This window comes from Adiantum capillus-veneris, chromosome 18 (genome assembly GCF_014529385.1).
Source record: "Adiantum capillus-veneris isolate H3 chromosome 18, ASM1452938v2, whole genome shotgun sequence".
NCBI classification, from domain to species: domain Eukaryota; kingdom Viridiplantae; phylum Streptophyta; class Polypodiopsida; order Polypodiales; family Pteridaceae; genus Adiantum; species Adiantum capillus-veneris.
Window position 1 is genome coordinate 93837159 of NC_140948.1, and position 21147 is coordinate 93858305.

The 21147-nt window shown below is 40.6% G+C and overlaps 1 protein-coding gene across 1 annotated transcript; it reads left to right on the top strand.

Annotated features, from left to right (window-relative positions):
* The first annotated feature begins 12413 nt into the window (after positions 1–12413).
* LOC147436037 (leucine-rich repeat protein 1-like) lies at positions 12414–17678 on the top strand. Its single transcript, XM_086488933.1, has 8 exons — positions 12414–12749; positions 14110–14200; positions 14417–14549; positions 16174–16245; positions 16329–16472; positions 16565–16636; positions 16851–16922; positions 17255–17678. Exons 2-8 carry the CDS (start codon positions 14125–14127, stop codon positions 17325–17327), a joined length of 642 nt encoding a protein of 213 aa, XP_086345059.1. The 5' UTR covers positions 12414–12749; positions 14110–14124; the 3' UTR covers positions 17328–17678.
* The last annotated feature ends 3469 nt before the right edge of the window (positions 17679–21147 follow it).

The following is a 21147-nucleotide window of genomic DNA, read 5'->3' on the forward strand; positions in this document are numbered from 1 at the left end:
CCAATGTCAATCATGGTCGTTCTTTCTCCAAGGCGCAAAATAAGTGGGTCATTCATGGCTCAAATTAGAATCACGATGAGTTTCATTTGTGACCCTAATTCACTTTTTTGCCAACCTCTGTACACACAATAGTGTCTGCATAAGAGCTTGAGAAGAGCTCTTACATGCAACCATTGTGCAAGATATTGAATCCCTGTGTGCTCTATTTCCATCCCCAACCAGTTCTCTATTTCCATAAAAGGTACACCTCCCAATGTAGACACAAGCCATGGGGAAGACAAAAGCATCCAAGGCTATGAGGCGAACTCTAGAAGCATAGCGGCTTACAACACAAGAGTAGGCTTTGACAATCTCATACCAAGCTATAGGTAAAAATGTGTTCAAAGATGAAGAGAAGGAGTTTCTCAACAATTGGGATATGACAACTTTGATGAAAGTAGCAAGGATTCCTATAGGTATAATGGTTATTAATCAAGTACTTTAGATCCAAAAATAGCTACAGTCACCATCAATTAACACTAGATTTAGCTCACCGCTTCATTGATTGCACACATGTGCAAATTACCATATCATCAAAAACCTAAGTGTGCACAATGGATGAAATTAGTGTGTTTTTGAAAGAGATATTGGAACTAAAGGCAAAGATAAGGTATGGAGGGCAAGCCATTTCTGTATCAACCCTGGAACATAAGGCAACATATAAGTTTGTAGCAAAAGCCCTCACTCCAAATGAAAATTACAAAAAGGTATTCAGTGTACTACTTGCCAAAGCTCTGAAAAAAATTCATAGCAATTTGAACACTATTCTATACAATAGTATGGTGACTAAGATTGGTAAAGTGAAAATCCAACATTTGTTCAAAGTGTCATATGTATGGCAATTTGCCTACTAAACCACTTGTGTTGCCAATCACCCCATTACTACACTGATATCAAAGATGGTGGCAACAAGAGGCCAAACTGAACCCGAAACCCTAAAGTTAACACGACCCGAAAGCAAGTCAATGCATTCTACTTTAGTATCATAGAAGGGTGATCTAGGAATTGACCAAGAACGCTCATCTAAGCCACCAGCAAAGAAACATAAACTTACAAAGGAGTTCTAAGATAGCTCGCAAGGAAAATTAAAGCCATAAAAAAAAATCTGAAGGCAAGAAGTTTGAAGGGACAATTGAATTGGGAAGAGGATCATCAACCCACACTGCCATAGTACTCTTGCTAGGTACTACTCCAAAAACAATAATTGAATTATATTGGGACCCAACCAAGCAACTCAAATCAAAGCAACACAAAGACCTGATCCAACAAGATAACCAACACTAGTACTGCATAGGCCATCACAAACACTACAACCATGATTAGACGACTACTTGATAAAGGCAGGTTGATCAGATGGATGATGTTTTTGATGGAATTTGAGTTTAAAATCTTCCATAAGCCAAGAAAGACACATTGTGGTGCAGAGTTTTTATCCGATAAGCATATTGGACATCTTAGACACACCACTCAAGGATGAATTAGTAATGCTGCTATTTTTAAATGCAGAGTCAAAGGACCAGATCCGAAATGTCAGGACGTGTATGACTTCCTTCAGTTTGGAAGCTTTCCAGAGGATTGGTCCTAGGTCAAAAAAAGGCACTGATAATAAAGAGTTTGAAGTTCACCATCATTAGAGGAGCTCTACATAGATTGGGTAGTACTTCACCGATGTGTGCCTATGCAAGGAAGGATGCAAGTCATCATAGAGACTCATAATGGGGAGGTAGGTGGACACTTATCCACTGATATTAACTAAAAAAATATCATGGAGACACGCCTCTAATATCAAAATATGATGGTAGATGTCATAGAATTTTGCAAGATGTGTGATATTTATCAGCGGATGGGAAGACCAACAACACCTGACATGATGCCTCTGACTACAATACAACCACTAGGAGTGTTCATGAAGTGGGGATTGGACTTCATGGGTCCATTTAAGAAGATCACTCCTAGGAAAAATAGGTATATGTCATGGATGCTTGAGAGTCATTTGCTTATGACATCACCTGCATCATCGCTGATGTCATTGCTTGCATTGTCACTAGAAGACTCTAAAAGAATCTAGAAGGATCAAGAAGATTCTAGAAGGTTCTAAAAGTATCAAGGATATTCTAGAAGTTTCTAGTTGGCAAGACTGAGGGGCTTATGGCCGAAGACCCCTATTTATACTAGTGCTTGAGGAGGTTACTTGAGGAGGTTAGAACTTTCTAGGTTCTTCTTGACTAGGTTAGAATCTTTTAGAACCTCATTGGTCCTTCTAGAACCTTCTAGATCCTTCTTCAACTTTCTAGAGCTTTCCAGAAACTTCTAGATTCTTCTGAAATCTTCTCCAAGCTTCTAGAATCTCCTTGATACTTTTAGAACCTTCTAGATCTTTGTAGATTCTTCTAGAGTCTTCTAGTGACGATGCAGGCGATGACATTAGCGATGATGCAGGTGATGTCATAAGCGACTAACACTCAAGCATCCATGACAGTATATCATAATGGCTACTTGCTATATGAGCAAGTGGGGTGAAGCCAAGGCATTACTAGATAACATAACAAAATTAACGACAACCTTTTTGTATGAGAATATCATTTGCAGATATGGATGTCCCATCAAGATACTCTCACACCAGGGTACACCCTTCATGGATGAAATTTAGATCTTGCATGAGCTATTTTCAATCAAGCACCGAAAATCCACGCCATGCTATCCTAGGTGCAATGGTAAGGTAGAAAGCACTAACAAAACCATAAAGACAATCCTGACAAAGATAATCTAGAAAGAGCCACTGCAGTGAGATGCAAAGCTACAAACAACATTATGGGCTTAGAGAACTGCCTACAAGGTCACCACTGGCATGACACCCTTCAAAATGGTCTACGACACATGAGAAAATCCATACACCGAGCAAAAAAAACCGAGCGTGTCATTTTTTCGAGCGAAAGTAAATAGAATTGTAATGTTCACAAATTGAGTTTTTTTATTAAGCCTTGGCATACTGTCAAGTGCAGACAACAGTATGACAAAATGGTCAATCTTTAGAGGATTGAAAACTCGAGTGCATGAAGGTAATTGTTGCTACAATATAAATTTGTATTTGATTAAATAACATAATATATCAAAACTCTAGGCATCCCTCCTTCAATGGCAATTGCAAGGAATCCAAAAAGTGGCCAATTCAGAGAGGAACGTAAACCTTAGCTTGTAAAGCTAATGCTATGCTGAAACTCTCGCCCCACCCAATGCCTAGAGCAACTCCACTTTTGTTAGTGTAGCCTAAAACTCATGAGCTATAAACTTCAACCCAAGGACACAAAAATACACAAGTTCATGTGTTTGCAAGGCACACATGTGAGGCACCGGTTGTCTTTTTTGAGAAATCCTCACATGTACATCGAGGGAAGTTTGCAACGGTCACAACATGTGTCACCCCCTTTTAAATGGAGCCTCGAGTATTAACATAAAAAAATGCGACACATTAGGCACCAAAAGAACCTCTCTCACTTATTTTGCATGCATGCTTCGACCCAATGCTATCCTCCCATTGAAGTCTTTGCTTAATTTTGAACTCCATCTAGCATGCTTTCTTTCTTTGAATTTAGCACAGAAAGAGCTAAGTTGTGCTCAACATTGCCCAATAGTCGTTCATTTGTGCTATCAAATTATTGCCTTGCAGCACAAATCCATTTTTTTGCAACATCTCAACGTCCCATGAAAGTAGGCAGGTTCCCTCTTCCACAACCTACATCCTTGGGGTTGGTCCAGAGGGTCCAATAATCATCTCATCAATATTTAAAGCATAAGTGTTAATTTTGTTGTAAAACCATAGGAACCGCTCCACAATTACTCTTGGTTTGGCACCCACGACACGATATTTTCTCCTTCCCCAAAAGCATGGTGCAAAAACACCATTTTGCACATTATCGAAATTATTGTTTATGAACCTACCACAACGTAATTTCTCTCCAAAAAGAACACCAAAACACGTCATTTTTTTACCAAAGTTTGTGCGTCTAGTTGCCCAAACCGTTCGAGGCACCTTCTTCTCTGGCCAGAGACTCGGAGAGCCAGAAGCATTATGCTTGCTATGTGGTACATTGTAAACAAGTGTAGTGACAGTAACAAACTCTGGTATGTGGCAAAAAAAACCTTTGGCGATTGTGGCACTTCTGTTTAATGGGCCCATATTCCTTATCACTATTGGAGAATTGAATTTGTGGCTTACAGCTTCCAAGATGAGCAGCTCCTATCGTCATGCCAACTACAACGGCCATGCTTGTACGTACGAGAAGAACGAAACAAAACCTTTGGCAATTGACACTTTTATTTAATGGGCCCACATATCTTGCCTCTATAATGGAGAATTAAATTTGTGGCTTACAGTTTCCAAGATGAGCAGCTCATGTCGTCATGCTAGCTAAAGAGGTCACACTTGTACATATGTTGGGGGTGCACGTGAGACACGCATGAGAAAATCATGTTTTATCTTAAACATGCAGGGTAACAAAATAAATTAAATACGCTTTAAATTGTTTGTTTGTGTGTGTGTGTGTGTGTGTGTGCACTCTCTCTATCTCCCACACGGACAGAGATCACTAGACTCATACATCAAGATCTGATTCAACTAGATACGAGGAGCACTTAGATACAGTAGGCGCAGGAGTTGGGCAAAAAGATGGCTTTTCATAGAGAACATCTTCTCCAACTAAAAAAGGATGACTATGTGATCAGACTAGCCTATATGGACACTCATTTATCCTATGGGATATGATGGGCTATTGGTCAGTTGTGCACATCATCGCATCAATTAGAGATTGATATTGGTAGATTTAGGAGAGTATCAACAGAGACCAAGACTTGACACTTGTGTCATATAGAGCCAGAGACAGAGTCACGTCACATTTGTCATTGTCTAGTATGCTATGAGATGCGAGGCTGCTTCATTGTCTATTCAGAGAGCGCTTTGGACCGTTGGCTAGAGTCATGAGATATCACGATTAGAGATGACTCGAGTCGTTTTTGCTAGAGCTACGTAGACACATGGAGAGTTTCTTGAGGAGATCAGACAGTGGGAGACATTCATAGAGGGAGATCATTGACTTCTTTAGAGCAACGACTCGGCAATCAGACGAGCAAGCTTCACAACAAACTTCAAAGCCTATCTATACGAGAGGTACAGGTGTAGACATAGCCAATGAGCTAAAAAGAGCTATACGCCCATTGTCTACAAGGGCATATAGGTGTAGACATAGCCAATGAGCTAAAAAGAGCTAGACGCCCACTGTCTACAAGGGCATATAGGTGTAGACATAGCCAATGAGCTCAAAAGAGCTAGAGGCCCACGTCAGTGAGACGGAGGCTCAATTAGAGGATTAGGGCTATTCTAGCATGACATGGGAGACGTCCATAACAACTATTTACAAAGGTGGATATTGACGATGCTCTTCGGCAGTCGATCCAATACTTTCTGGAATGACTCCTAATGCTAGACATCCTCGAGCATTGATGATGATGATAATTTTAGTTTTTAGCTTTACTTCGTTTTTATTTTGTACCCATACATTGTATTAGATCGACCAAGATTGTATCACTTTGGTCATGTTGGCCTATTGAAGACGTTTAATATAACATTTCATTTCCCTTTCTCTCTCTCTTTCTCTCTCTCTCTCTCTCTCTCTCTCTCTCTCTCTCTCTCTCTCTCTCTCTCTCTCTCTCTCTCTGAAGCATGAAAGAGGATGATGTCTAATGACCAAACAAGGGCTACAAAACCCACTTTTGGCCTTACCCGGACATCAAATTTACTATAAAGTAGAGCTACATGTAAGAAGAATAATAAAAAAGTCAGCACCAATTACTTTAGACAATGTTGGTACTTTGCCAAGTGAGTACCTCTGTATACCTGTTTCTTTGCCTCATGGAAAACAGGTGTGAGCAAAGATAAACACAGGTCACAAGCGACAACTAAGGCAGTTGCAAGACATGGGTGTGAATGAGCAAAGTCCAAAAGGCCTGTTAGGAGATCCACATTTTATGGTGTAGCAACAAGCAGGTGGTATGCAAAACCTTCTGCGTCCACCAGTGCATAGCGCACACACTTGAAAACTTCCCAGAGTTCTCCTGGTGGTGGTGTAAAACCGACTTCCCAAATCTGAATGTGGGAACATCTCCCAATTGGTCTCATTGGCCATCAGGTTGTGAAAATCCTCATCAGGGGATGCTTTGTGAACTGCATTTCTGTGTTGCACTGGAAGCTCTCCCGCAACAATGCCACTTCCCTCCTCCCCTGCTCGACAAACAACCCACGAAGAGAGTAGCAAGAGTGTTAAAAGCAGAAAGCGCGCCATGGACGAGCTGCGCTGGCGGAGGTCTTTACTCTCTCTCTTTCTCTCTCTCTCTCTCTCTCTCTCTCTCTCTCTCTCTCTCTCTCTCAAGACTTGTATGACAGAGCTTTCTATCGTCGCTGCTGAAGCGCAAGGGCTCTGGAGGTGGAAAATTGTAAGGCATGCAGAGCAGAGAACACTCCGCGGCTTAGCTTCCCCTCAGCTCGGCCCGATTTCCTATCAGAACGATGGCACGCAAAAGTATTTTCTTGCTGGGAAAACAAAAGCAAGATACAGAGGTGGGCACATGTCCGTCTCTCTCATTCTCTCTTTAATAACTCCGGGACCTACCCCTAACTGGTACCGCGTCGACGCGGGAGGGTTAAGGGCAGAAAACGTGCTCTCCCTCTCCCCCTCTCTCTCTCTCTCTCTCTCTCTCTCTCTCTCTCTCTCTCTCTCTCTCTCTCTCTCTCTCTCTCTCTCCAGTCTCTCTCATTTGGGCCGCAAGCTGCAGCAGCAGCTCCAAAAGGGAACATGTTGAAGGACGGCTTTTAGGGGAGCTCGAGCAGCTGCTCCTTGTGTAACTTGCTCGACAACAACCTACTCGGTGCAAGCTGCAGCAGCTCTAATTAGGGGCAAGCTGAAGGACGGGTTTTAGGGACACTGAAATGTAGTGTGGTTGCCCCTATAATAATGTCGGGACCTACCCCTAACTAGTACCGCGCCGACGCGGGAGGGTTAAGAGCAGAAAACATGCTCTCAACATTAACATTTTGTATTAAACAAATAAGCAAAATCATTGAAGGGCTGGGAAAATGTAAACTTCATGCAATTCCTGGTTCCATATTAGGAAACATGCACACAACACAGAGCCATTGTTCAAATTTAGAATAGAGGTGTATGGTTTAAGGAAAGTGTTTTCATTCATAAAATCATCAATAAAAAATTAGCAGTGCCTTTGGCAAACTAAGCATCAAGTGGGACTTGGCCCTTCTCGATAGTGCATCGGTGCATCTTTCATGGGACACTACCCTAACTACTCCCACGTCGGCGCGGTACAATTTAGGGTACAGTCCCATTTTTTTAATAGTTAAACATTGAATAGGAACAACAACAACATGTGTGGAGCAAACCCAGTAGTAGCTTGGCTTGGCGGAATCAGCTCACGCACTTCAATGCTCCTTTTTATTTATTTATTGCAGAGGTGAGCTTGTCAAAGCATGAAGAAAGGCTTAGGTGTGGTAGATAAATGAATATATGTGATGTTAATTGGGAAACCATTAGCTCTATTTGGATTTATTATGAAATCTTTAGCTCTTTTTTGTAAAATGGGATCATGCCATAACTGGTTCGCGCCGACGTGTGCTCAATGGTCGTAATGGATTGGGAAGTTTGATGATGTGGGATGACAAGCACATCAAATGGAGCACAGTTGGGACAGTTGGAAACATGCCATAATTGGTTTTGCATCGGCGCAGTATACTCAATGGCCTTGTCCAGATAGATAGGAAATGCAACGGATTGAGAAGTTTGACAATGTAGTTTGATAATTTTGATGTAAATGATCGGTGTCTCATTATGAGGTTGTTAAATCTTAGTGCTTAATATTTGTCCGAAACAAATATATAGGTGGGATTTTGCAAAATCCAAAGATAATTTTCTACAAAAACTTACGAGTGTGCTTTTGATACCCAACATGTCTCCCTTGAGCATGATAATTGTAAGTTTGGCAACGTGTATGGCTCCTTCTCTGCATACAATCCAATAAGTTTGGCAACGTGTATGGCTCCTTCTCTAAATACAATCCAATAAGTTCTTTTATGGTTTGCCCTTGTGGGATATATATATGGGTAGCCGTGAAGGGTCAAAGGAATATATGGTTCTAGTGCTATATATGAGTTTATCCTCATAGAAATATAATCCTCTCTTTGATTATGACTTTTTTAAACAGCTGTTAATTGGATTCTTCCAGTTCACAGTAAATTGAAACCCTTTTTCATAACGTGTTGTCACAAAATGGATTTGAGTAGGGGAATGTATTCAAAAAATGAAGGGAAAGTCCTTCACAAATTACTCTCATCTTTCTTGAAACTGCTAAACAATAAATATCCTTAGCATCATTTTCATGAAATTAACCTTTTAGGACACTGTCCAAAACTATCCCACATTCATGCGGGACAATTTACAGCAGTGTCCCAAAGTTGAACCATGAGAATGATGAAAGAATGTCTAATGGTACTTAATATTTTTTCTTTGCTTCTACAAAGAGGCATTGATATTATTGTTATCCAGTTTCTATCTTTAGTATCATGTTCATATAATTACTCTTTCGGGACACTGTCCTACACTATCTTGATTATAATTGGATAAATAAGGCATTTGTAATTGAAATTTTGTTGGGTATTACTTTTAAAATTATTGCCTTAACTTAACTCACAAAGATTTACCAATCTCGCTATTGAGTTTTAAATAGACTACAGTGTGAAAATGAACCCATGGTTTAGTAATTTCATTGTTGTTTATAATTGACAAACGCTATTGGCACACATAGCTTGCATCATTCGGTACGTTTTGTTTTCCTTAGATAGCAGTATGTTCTTTAGGCACCAAGAGATCATAGATTTTTAGCTTTACCAGGAGACTACATTACCATTGTTTGTGAGTTTTGTTCGAGTGTGCAATCACTAATATGGATGCATCTACAAGAGTGTATGGCTAGAGTTCGGTCTATAGATGTTGGTGGATACAAGAGGGATGGTAGGCTCGATCTGTGGATTGCCAATTTTGGTTTTTTTTACTTGCCTTTTGGAGGATTCTTGCATTCTACACCCTCACAACCTCCATGTTGCACTAAGGAGCATGTGAAAGCTGCCATCCATTTGACACACAGTACATTGGAAGATTCTAGAGAGCTTGTTGTTTCGGGATCTACTGCAGGTATAAATGTCTTCTATACTAAGCCAGCTAAAATTGTTGTTGCTTTGTTTACTTTGTTTATAATTTGCTTTCTTTATGGTAAGTGATACTCTTTAGCGGATTGAGGAGATGAGTAGAGCATCTAGCATGGTTGTTCATCATCAGGGAGTTATTGTTATTCATCATTCACCTTATGAATTTGTCCAGGATGTTGGTGGTGATCATGAGAAGGTTTATTTTGTTTTTAGTACCTTATGTATGGAATGAATAAAATATTCCATTTCAAGTGTTTTCATGTTTCCTTGTAATGTGATAGTTCAATGATTTTCTTCATTCATAGGCATGGTGCACGAGGTCCACTTTACCTTGATGAGAGCATGCCATTTTTTAATGCTATGGGAATGACTCCTACAGATACCATCATGTGACATTACTTACCAGAGTTCGCTACACAGCTATAGATTTTGGCCTTGCATGGAGAGGATACATGCAATGTAGCCCTTCTTTCATTGCTAGTCTTGTGGAGCTTTTGTGTAGGCCAAAGGGCCTTTGTTTGGAGTTTGGTTGTGGGATTTCTCCTGTTCTCAGAGCATGTCTCTCTTCAAGATGTGCTCGTGCAACATTGGATAGTGACGGCACTTTGATTTTGACATTGGTGTTGCCTCCTCTTCATCCCCAATTTAGAGGGGTCGATAGGCAGGAGGCATTGAGTTATGTAGATATGGTGGATGAGGAGAACAGACCTCCCACTAGGAACCCGTTCGATCATTTGTGAGCATTCCATTTCTTTTGGTCATGGACATGTCATATTTTGAGTACATCTCCTTACTTAGATTTTACTTTTGCAAGCTATGTATGTTGATTGCAATATTTGATAGCAATTAGCCAACTATTGACGTGGTTTGAAATGTTTTTGGAAAAAAAATCACTATTTGAGGCCCACTTATTTACTTTGACGTGTTGATTTTTGCTTCATTGAAGTACCTTGCAAGTGTCCATTGAGGTCGAGGCTAAAAGAATGGAACGAGATCCATGGTACAATGTTCAAACCGTCGACTTAAAAATGGCAACAAATAATTCCTTCTCCTATGCTCTCTCTCTCTCTCTATGTGTTTGTGTGTGTGTGTGTGTGTGTGTTTTCCCTGGATAACGCTCGATTTTTGTGTTCACTCAATAAATCTTGTTCGGTGCTTGGTAAGACTCCGACACATAGGTAGTAGTTCTGATGGCATAATCTCGATGGACTTTAACACAAATCCAAGCAACGCTTAGATGAACTATTGCATCTAGATGAGATTAGGTAGCATGACATGCTGGAACAAGAAGTAGTTCAGCAACGTCGAAAGCACTGGCATGACAACAAGATCAAGGTCAGAGAGTTCAAACAAAGGGACTTGGTGTTGTTGTACTAGTCTAAGCTATGTCCGAAGAAACCCAATTTGAAATAGCTCGAGGACCTTACGAGGTTGATTGGGTCTTCTCGAATGGCACAATACGACTAAATGATCTTTCACGGTTACTATCTACAATGGTGCTAAGATCAAACTATAGTACCTCAGGACATATGCGACCCCAACGACACCAATTTCGAAGATCATTGCAGACCCTGACGAAGACCCTCTAAACTTGTTCCAGACTGTCAAATATAACCATAGGACATTTTGGAAATATTCCAAAATTCAAAGAAAGGGGAAGGATGTAGACGGTGGGAACAGTCCCTTCCCTAGGTTGGAGTTCTGACTAACGGTTGAGCTGGTAATAATTGAGCCAGTTATTGTAGTAACTACACAATGGACAATCAGTCAGAGACCCAGTCCGACACCTATAAATAGGATCCATTTCTTCATTTGACGAGACTATGATTTGGGCTATGCTTTGGAATGCTTTTGGCATTGTACTCTTGAGTCTAGTTTCTTGGAGCTCATTGTGCTCTTGTATTCTCTTGTCGATAAGCTCATAGCAATCCTTTAGCTCACTATACTTTTTTCAGTGGTACTAATCTGATATGAAGACAATCCAAAGCTGCTTTTTAACAAGAAGCATAGCGGATGCGTTCAAAAACCCAAGCATAGTGGATTACATACTATTCCTAGCCCATTAGTTACTGTTTTGTTAGTTTGCTAAGGGTAGAAAGTGGTAGGAGGAGGGAGGACTAATGATGCTCCTTTGTAGACTTTGCGCTAAAAAGCAAGCAGAAGATAGAGGCAGTTTACACAAGGTGGAGTTTACCCCCGCCTTGTAACGTCAGCCTACACCAGCCTAATGTTTTAACTCTGCCAAAATGGGCAGAGTTCTGTCTATCGCTACCCAGTTGAGCATTCACGCAACAAGCAAACAACAAGAAGATGAGATTGTTGATGCAAGCAAAAACCCTGCCTGCTTGTGTGCGAAACTTCTCATACTCTCTTCAAAGGAGTTGGGGTTTGGGGGGGGGGGGGGGGGGGGTTTGACCATTCTTAGGGTACGTATGGATTCTAGAAGTCCCTTCCTGGTTAATGGTTGCACGACACCGGTGGAGAAGCCTCATGACTAAATGGCACGGGGTCTTGAATGAAGACCCCGCCATGGGATCCACGCACGAGAACTGCACGCACAAAAGCAGAGGCACGCCTGGCCGTTGGATGTTTAAAAACTAAACTCGGACATATTTTGTAAACTCAGACATCGGAGGTGTAAACTCAAACAAGCATAAGTACACGTGAACACGCTTCCATTTTAGTGAAATGAATACGTGCGCACGATTAGCTCACTGGGCTGTCACATCACCCATCTGGGTTCAAAATCTTGGGGGTGACCTACCATCGTTTTTTTCGCCGTCTGATCGCCTCGAGATCCCCCCCCCCCCCCGCGTCTACCGTCGTTGTTGATCCCATGGCGGGGTCTTCATTCAAGAACCCGTGCCATTTAGTCACGAGGGCCGCAAGTCCTTCGGTTGATATTGTCTGAAATTCTCTGAATGCAGCCGTAGTGAGACACAGCTCTGAAATGAATATACTAGTGGATGACCTCACTACCATGGGAGTAAAGACGAGTGCCGCATGATCGCATCCATCGATCACTTTCACTCGTTCAACCATCATTTTGGTGAGTAGTCCGGACTCGGGGCCCTGCTTCCATCAAACAACACCCACATTCACTCGAGTGACGAGTCTCTATGATCTCTCTCTCTCTCTCTCTCACTCACACACACACACACACACACACGCGAAACAGACTCCAAAGGCAGGGCAGGCAGGCAGGCAGGCAGCGCCCCTCTCTCTTCAGATTCCCACCCCCTAAAATAAAGAGCCCACACGGGCCATTGAAGTCAATTTTTCATTCGCTGTTGTTTTCTCGGCTGCCTCCGTTTTCTTTGTGCTTACCTTGACTCATCTCTCTCTCTCTCTCTGTTCTTCCTGCCTGCTGCCCCCAACCTGTCTTCCGTGTCATTGCACAACCCAAGAGGAGCCTGGACGTCGTCTGCAGGAAATCATTACATCGCAGGTAAGCTCAGTGCTTGAATATGTTACCCATTTTTGAAGTGTTGCTTTGTGAAGTGCCATATTGCTAAGCAGAGCAATAGACCTTCACTGCGAAAGTGGTTGCTAAGCATTCGTGTGCACAATAAATGGGCATGGGTATAGTCTGATTTTGGCATGAGAAATATACAAGCGCTAGAGCTACTGGGTGAAATTCCATACAAGTGGGGAGACCAAGGAGGCCTGCTCGGCATTGAGGAAGAGTTTTGACAGGGATGAGGCCTTCTTTTTGCACCAAAAAGGAGTGGTGTTCTATCACGTGAAAACCCCCCCAAATGGTGCCAATTCTGAGGATAAGTACGGGGACTAAAATACAAAGCAGACCTGAAGGCGAACACTAAGACACCATATACAACTAGCCACAAGATCAAAACTGAAACTCAACTGAAATTCCATGGGAAAATCCTGCTCCTGAAGAGTACTATCAGTGAGGAAGGAACCGACATGGTTCAATGTTGGGCAGGAGTAGTAGCTGCACCTGTGGAACTTAGAAACAAAGAAGAGGGGTAGCTTTTGATGACTAAGATGAGAGATTGCATATGCAGGGATGAGGCCTTTTGATTATCTCACGTGCCCATGCGTGCATGAATGCAAGAGTGGCCATTGTAGAGGATGTAAAGGAATGTAAAAAGGAGTGTTTACTTTTTATCCAGAACACATATATTTTGGTTGGCTGCACATTGCAAAATTTTATGACATGTGAGTGTGGTTGCCATTCCTTATGAACATTTTCCACTGGATTGCGTGGGTATAAAATATGCTGACCTTGCCAAAACAAGGGCATGGATTTTAAAGTCAGCTTGCGTTCCTGGAGCAGCAAGCTGCTTCTCAAATTCGTTTCTTTTTTTTGGAAATGAGAAAGAATGTTGTTGACATTTGGGGATTGTGGGCCATTCCATTGATGATAAAGATTGTTTACCTATCGTCTATGTATATATACAAATCAAAAGATTATCCTTTTGAAGCAAAGGTGGGCAACTTGCCTTCATTTTAAAGAGCTTTAGACTCTCTTTTGTAGATATGGCTGACCTTTGTGTTAGGGTATGCTTATGTGTGTACATGAGTGTGTGCGTGAGTCGTATTGATATGAAGTTCTACTCCCAGTATTGGGCATGGACGACATTAGTGGGGATGTCATAGTATTAACTCAATACTATGACAGGATGGAGCTGATGTATACTTGTGGGTGACTATCATGAGCCTTTTAACTTGCACTTTCTTTGAAGGTGATCCTGGGTTTGTCCTGGATTCAGCCAACTTCTGCTCAAACATGGTCATCCATCTTTTTGTCTCAATTGCTAGGGTCAACCCCATGTTCTTTGCAGTTCCTAAAAAGAAACATGAAGAGACTCTCGGTGTTTGTGGTGCTGCTTCTTGGGTGCTCATCGGCACCTTTCATTTCCTGCAATTCCGAAGGTATTTGCCCATTCTCTTGATCTGCTTTTTACCATATGAAATGCTTGGAATGGTTACTTCATAAATTACTTGATCGTTACTTGGGCATGCTAACCCAAGGTGCTTGTGTCTATCTTCCTTGGTGTAAAGCTTTAGAAATTCTGCATAGGTATGGTTTAGTGCATGTATCTATGGGCAATATGCTGTTTTGTGAGCTGATTTATTTTGTGATCTCAGGTGATGCTCTCCATACCTTCAGAAGAAGCTTATCTGATCCTGATAATGTGCTGCAAAGCTGGGATCCTACTCTTGTAAACCCGTGCACTTGGTTTCATGTCACTTGCAACCAAGACAATTTAGTGACAAGAGTGTGAGTGTTCAGATAATGCTCACTTATCTACTTGTACTGTTTTTTGATGGTGGGTTTGTCTGTGCGTGCTATGCATGGATGTGTGCACATATGCTCTTTGTGTTCACAGTCATACAGGTTGTCTGCAGGCTATAACTTTCCGCTATGCCTGACCTCATCGTGTTTCTGTATGCATATTCCATGCCTGTATATTTGCACGCACATGTACATGTGTAGGTTACTGTGAATGCTGTTGTGTGCAAAGCTGTTTGTTTAGTTATTCCTGCAAATTTCTCCAAAAAATGAGTCAGTTGGCACAAGCTCAAGCCATGTTTAAGGCTATGGATCCCCTTGTGCACAGCCTTTAGGCTGTGGACTCTCTTATGCATCTCTAGAGCCATGACAGAAATGCAGTATGCAGATCTTTGTATTGATGGATGCATGCTGTGTGTGTGGGAGCATATGCAGAATCATATTATTTTTCCATACGGGTAGGAAAAGAATACCAAACTTCAGCAAACGTATGGAAAACAGGTGTATGATATCACACTCCATACTCCACCTGCAGGTTATTCAAAAAAATTAATTTTCAGGCTCAACTTGGGATGCTTTTGGCCTTTGGGAAGATAGTATGGGCTTATTATAGCTTCTAGCTTAGAGTAATCTTCTTTTGGCTCAGATAGTGGAGGGCTTGGTACTAGATAGGGCAAGCTTGTGTGCAGTTATTACAATCTATCGTTGGTTTTGCTTTATATGCCCAGCATATGAAGTCTTCCATAGGTATTGTTTATCAGTTAAGGTCAATATGGAATGGTTAAAATAGGACATATTACTGTATGTTTTTGTCTTTGGCTAGGCCACATATGGTTCAGCTAAGGTCTGCCAACCATACTTTTTCAAATGGTTCAGCTAAGGTCTGCCAATCATACTTTTTTCATACTTCCATGCCCATATGTATGGTAAACATATGGGAAAAATTATTGTGGGTATGACCTAGTAGCTGGTCAATACTATGCATGATATAGCTGATGGTTATACTCTCTTGGGGATGAGTCTGTGACATGCATTCTGGACTTTTTCTGCAGTCACCTATGTGTACCTGCGTGATTGATCTAGGCCCAGTCTTTATTAGTTCTGAAGCAGAAAGGATTTTGCAACTTATGCTTAGTGTTCTGAGGCTTTTCTGCCAATTTCATTCATTGGGTTTGTCTCATCGGTTTTGTTTCTTTGTTGGCCTACCAGTGTCGCCTTTAGTGTTTGGTTGTTTTTTTTATAAAAGCTTTGGAGGTAAGGCAATGATGGTTGTAAGAGGTTACCTTGTAATCATTGTCTGTTCTTTAATGCTAAATCTTGAGACTAAACTTTGATTTTGCAACTCTTTTCTTGAGTTCCCCTCTCTCTATCCCTTTTCTCTCTCTCACTCTCATTCACACACACATCTTAAACAATACTATTCTTTATTTTTGGGCAGGCCATCTTGGATCCTTTGAATTTCTTATGCTTTTTCAATTTTTGTGAGGCATCGTCTGATTTGGCTATTAGCTGTGAGCAAGTGGTCTTATCTGTTCATGTAGCTGTCTATGTTGGAGCTCAATAGAGGCCATGAGACACTTAAGTATGAGGCTTTAACTACTTGTGTGTGCAGTGATCTTGGCAACTCTAAGCTTTCTGGACATCTTGTTCCGGAGCTTGGAGAACTAAAACATTTACAATATCTGTGAGTGGATTGTTTGAATTGATGTTCAACTCTTTTCAAAAAATGTGAGCTCAAAGTTAAAGACAGAGCTTTGTTGAGAGCAGGGAGCTTTATAAGAACCAAATCTCAGGCAAGATACCTGAGGAGCTTGGGAAGCTCACAAATCTTGTAAGCCTGGATCTTTATAATAACAATCTCACAGGGTCCGTCCCCGAATCTATTGGGAATCTTCAGTCGCTTATATTTATGTGAGTATTTTTGTTTGCTGTAATAATTTATGATGCTTGTTTACCATCTTCCTGAGACTCATTTGATAGACTTTTTCCAATGTTTTTTGAAGGCGACTAAATAACAATCAACTGAGTGGCCAAATACCTCGTGCTCTTACGACCATCAAAAGCTTAAAAGTCATGTATAGTCCCTCTCTTTGCATTTGGATGTTAAGTGCTTAATGATTTACTCTCTGTCAACGGCTTAATGATTTACTGTCTGTTAATGACAATATAAAGCTTAAAAGTCATGTAATAGTCTCTCTTTGTGCATTTTGATATCAAATGCTTAATGATTTACTGTTTTTTAGTGGCTTGCATATATGGGTTCTCATAGCTGAACTTGTGGGTTTTCAGTGACTTATCATCCAATGACCTTTGTGGTACTATCCCCGTTTCTGGGCCATTCGAACATTTTCCCATGAAAAGGTATGTCTCTTATTTACCGAGTTAAGTCTTGCCATTGTTATTATGCGAAGGTTTAAGGTTTTTTCTTTTCTGTAGCAAAACTCTTTCCAAAGTAATTGTAGAAAATATTTGAGTCCTTTGTTGGCTTTCTAAAGCAATCCTTAAGAAGAGAGTTAGGCGTACATTTGATATTTTGATATTATTGGATATACCATTTCATATGAAGCATTGAAATCATGTTCTGTTTTCTGTTTTCCAAAAGGTCTCTTCATTTCATAGCCTCAACTTCTTTTTCATTTTATTGTTGTAGAATGCCAATCCGAACCTTCACCTTGTTGTTGTCCTGTCTGTAGTTTTGAGGGCAATCCTCGCTTGAAGGGACCTGAACTCCTTGGCTTGGCAGCGTATGACTCAGGTTGCAATTGAGGCAATCGACTCTTTTATACATATATGCATATATGGAAGCTCTGTACTAACTGCAAAATGGAAGGAGCCTGTCAATGTTGGCCTTCTTACAGAATTTCCCAGCTGAATAAGCTGTTTTTGAAACTTGCAGTTTGTGGTTACATGAAGTTGTTTATACACGGGTCTCTTTACAATGTAGTGACACTAATAAAACTAAGGGACTTTTGAGAATTGTAGGTGCTCCTAGGAATGGAGGTAACATCATTTGTAGGAGGATGGTACTGTCCTTGACTAAACCCATGTTTTGGATTGTATTGTATTGTATTGAGTCGGGTTGTCATTTGTTAATCACATCTCAGGGAAATTTCTAGCGATTGTCTCTGAAATTAATTGCGGTCACAGGATTATGCACTAACATGGAGTAGATGACTTTGGAGAAGAAGATTCAGGCTTGGGACAGAAGCTTACATTTTGGGTATGTCAAGGCTGAGGTGAAGACCTCAATATAATCTCTGGCCTCTTAAGTAATCCAAGGTGTAAAGCATAATTCATGGGCCTTCTTGCATTGCCACAAAGCTCTATAGCTGAGGTTTCGTGGCTTAAGTAATTGCAGGTTTGACTGTAATGGCAAGTTTTTGCACCCAAATCTCAACCATTTTTTGGAAAAACCATTTTCCCAAAAATACATTCTGTTTTGCTCTTTTTTGGAAGTGGAAAATTTTGATATTTAGCATACATTTTCCCTATTTTTTGTTAATGTTGCACCAAGTGTATGAGGATTATTTCCTTTCCCTTGTTCCCATAAAGCCTTCTTGGATTTGTAAAACAAGTTTTAGTCAAGAAGTATATGAGGCAACAGACATTTGATCTGACGATTTGATCGATTTTCTTTTGATATTTTAGTTTGTAAGAGAATCCCGTCTTTAAGAGTTTCATATGAGTCCATTTCATTAATGTGACCCTACACCTTGTCGGATTTCAAAGAGGGAGAGCTGTTCCCAAGGCATGCTTTTCTTGTACACTGTATATGCCTTGACCCCAGCCACCATGCCTCTATTTGTATTCTGTAGGGTTTGAATTCCATGGTGTTTTATACAAGACATTCTTCAAAGTACAAGGGACCATGAAAAATTTGTTGTGGTTGGATGGTCGCAACTTGCAAGAGTTTACAAGAACAGTTATTACGCTTTGTGGAGAGTTTGGATATGGGTATTTCATTTTTTCATAGACATCCTCACTTTGTGGAGAGCCTAGATATGGGTATTTAATATTTTCATAGAGAGAGAACCAAATAACAAGGATAGATTTAGATGTGGAGAAAGTGATCTGATTGAGGTTGAGGACATCCAAATTAGAGTCGGATCAAAAAGTAGCTTTTTGATTGTGGATGTCCAAGGTAAGTATAATATGCTTTTAAAAATTCCATGTCTAAGAAGTGTAGAAGCCATACATTCTTATGCATGCCAAAGACTAACCATACAAGGATCAATAGAAGATTCCACATTAAAACCAATAATACTAGAAGTTGGAGAAGAGCGATGCACCCATAGGAGTTATGCGAAAAGTATGGAAAAAAGACAGATTATAGTATCGGGATAACTTTATTGACTCAATTGAGGGTGAAAGACCAGTTAGCCTAGATTAAAGGCCTTCAAAAGTAGGAGAGACACCTAGAGGAACTAGACTAGAGTAACCAAGCTAGATAGAACGAACACAAAAATTGAGTAGCAAAATGTAGACACCTCAACACAATAGGGTACAATTGGAAGAGATGAGGATTCAACCAGCACATATACTCCTTATAATGATTATGTAGCAAGTATTTTGTGTAGAGAAAGAAGTTGAATCCATGGCTATACAAAAAGGGGATGGAATGCCGAACGTATTGTTACCAGATGATGATCAAGAGAGAGAGTAAGATGATGATCAAGAGAGAAAGTAACAAAGGTCAATAAGCAATTGAAACCAATGATCAAAGAGAGAGCCAAGTAATTGTTTCTAAATTTTTGAGCTTGGAAACATAATGACATGAAGAATGTTCTTTAGAGGTTGCTAGCGTTGGATACCACTGAAAGTAGATGCAAAACCAATATATAGAATGCATCCGAATTATGCAAAGTAGGTCAAGGAAGAGATCAAAAACCTTTAAAAGGTGGATTTTATCATCGAAGTAGTAGACATTCAATGGTTACTTCTCATTGTGGTATTTGAATGATACAGTGAGAAGAGCATCTATATGAATTTGTCATAATAACTAATAGGGGACACATGTCAGCTCCCTAGCTCAGTTGTCCCCAAGGTGCACTCAAATCCTATTGAATGGCCATAAAGGTGGACCAATGAGAATTAGGCTAGAGTATGTTAAGTTTAATTCATTTTGAAACACTTGATAAAAGAACTAATAGGAATTAAGCTCTCTAGAAAACTATTGGAAAGTCTCCCAAGGGGTCTAATGAGCACTCAACAGTCCAATGGCTTGCCTGATTCTTATTGGTCAGAAGACAAAAGGGTCCAATGACAGTTTAGTTGTATTAATTAAATACCTAAAGCTCTTACAAAAGGGGAAAGGGGGACACATGTCAAAAGACTCACTTATGCTTCTCAATTATCATTGGCTAAGCTTTGTAGGGTTCAATGGGGTGCCAACATGAGTAAAAGCCAAGAAGGGTCGACCAAGAGAGAGAGGGGGATTGATTTTGGCAAGACATTATCACACACTTCCACAATCTCATGTGTGAAGCAAAGAAGACTCTTTCTCCTTCTCAAGCTTTAATGGAAAGCTCATCATGTACTCCAAGCTTGTGACAAGGGAGGCCTACATGAAAGACCAACGTGTAGACTGGCATGTGGCTCTCCTCCCAACCTCCCTACTTATAGCCCTTGGCCCTTGCAAGTAGGTCCCTTTAACTCATGCCTGGCCCTTGGCTCCTACCCGTACTGAGCCATTCAGTCCCTGGCCCTTGGCCTGCTGTCCGGTTCTATTGTTGGCCTGACATTACTTCCTCCTTGGAGAAGCGTTTTTGTCCTCGAAACAAGAGTGATGATACACTAACGTTTTCCACAATGGCATCCTTCATGGATCCAATTGTTTGCTTGATCGGAACACGGTTCAGTGGGAGGTTCAAGAAACCAAGAATACTATTTTGATTTTTTACATTGTTGTCCATGTGCAACCATCTTGTGTTAACGGTTCCTATCTAATCATAGTGTGTAGACTCCATATAGAACACACATGAGCATGCTAAACAAGTTATCACAACAAAGATGTACATGAAAGAGTATCACTTTCCATGAAAGTAACTTGCTGACATAACACATTAGCCAAGTTAAAGTCCTTGACTTGTTCTCAAATTTCATCAGTAAACATTCCCACTGTAACTAGTGTTCACAGTTGAGAACTTGACTTGTACATGAAGAGACTAAACCTAGTCGCAAGATGCTTTAACTTAAGGCAAGCAAACTTCAAGTAGAGCCGCAATAAATTCTTACTAACTGGATTGCTTGGTGCTAATATACGCACTTTGCATATCCTTTCGCACAAAATTACACTTTGTAATTTGTCTATCCTTTTGGATAATTGACAATATTAAGGTGTTTTTTTCCACGGTTTACAGACAGTCTTCCCAGAGGATTGGTAAACGGGAATCACAATATCGTACAACATTGCTGAGGAATCAACAATGTCCTGAATAACCAACGTGGTTATTTTGAAAGATCCACAAGCACCCAAATTGAGCCATGACCTCTATTAGTGATTGATAGATCCAAAGATAATCTCATAGAGAGATACTACATATAGAGTGCAAAATGCTTCATAAGCAATTAATGTGATGAATATGCA

Coding starts and splice junctions, on each gene's coding strand:
- LOC147436037 (XM_086488933.1), top strand. CDS start 14,125: ATGAAGAGACTCTCGGTGTTTGTGGTGCTGCTTCTTGGGTGCTCATCG. Junction 14,550..16,173: donor GACAATTTAGTGACAAGAGT/GTGAGTGTTCAG, acceptor TTGTGTGTGCAG/TGATCTTGGCAACTCTAAGC. Junction 16,637..16,850: donor ATCAAAAGCTTAAAAGTCAT/GTATAGTCCCTC, acceptor GTGGGTTTTCAG/TGACTTATCATCCAATGACC.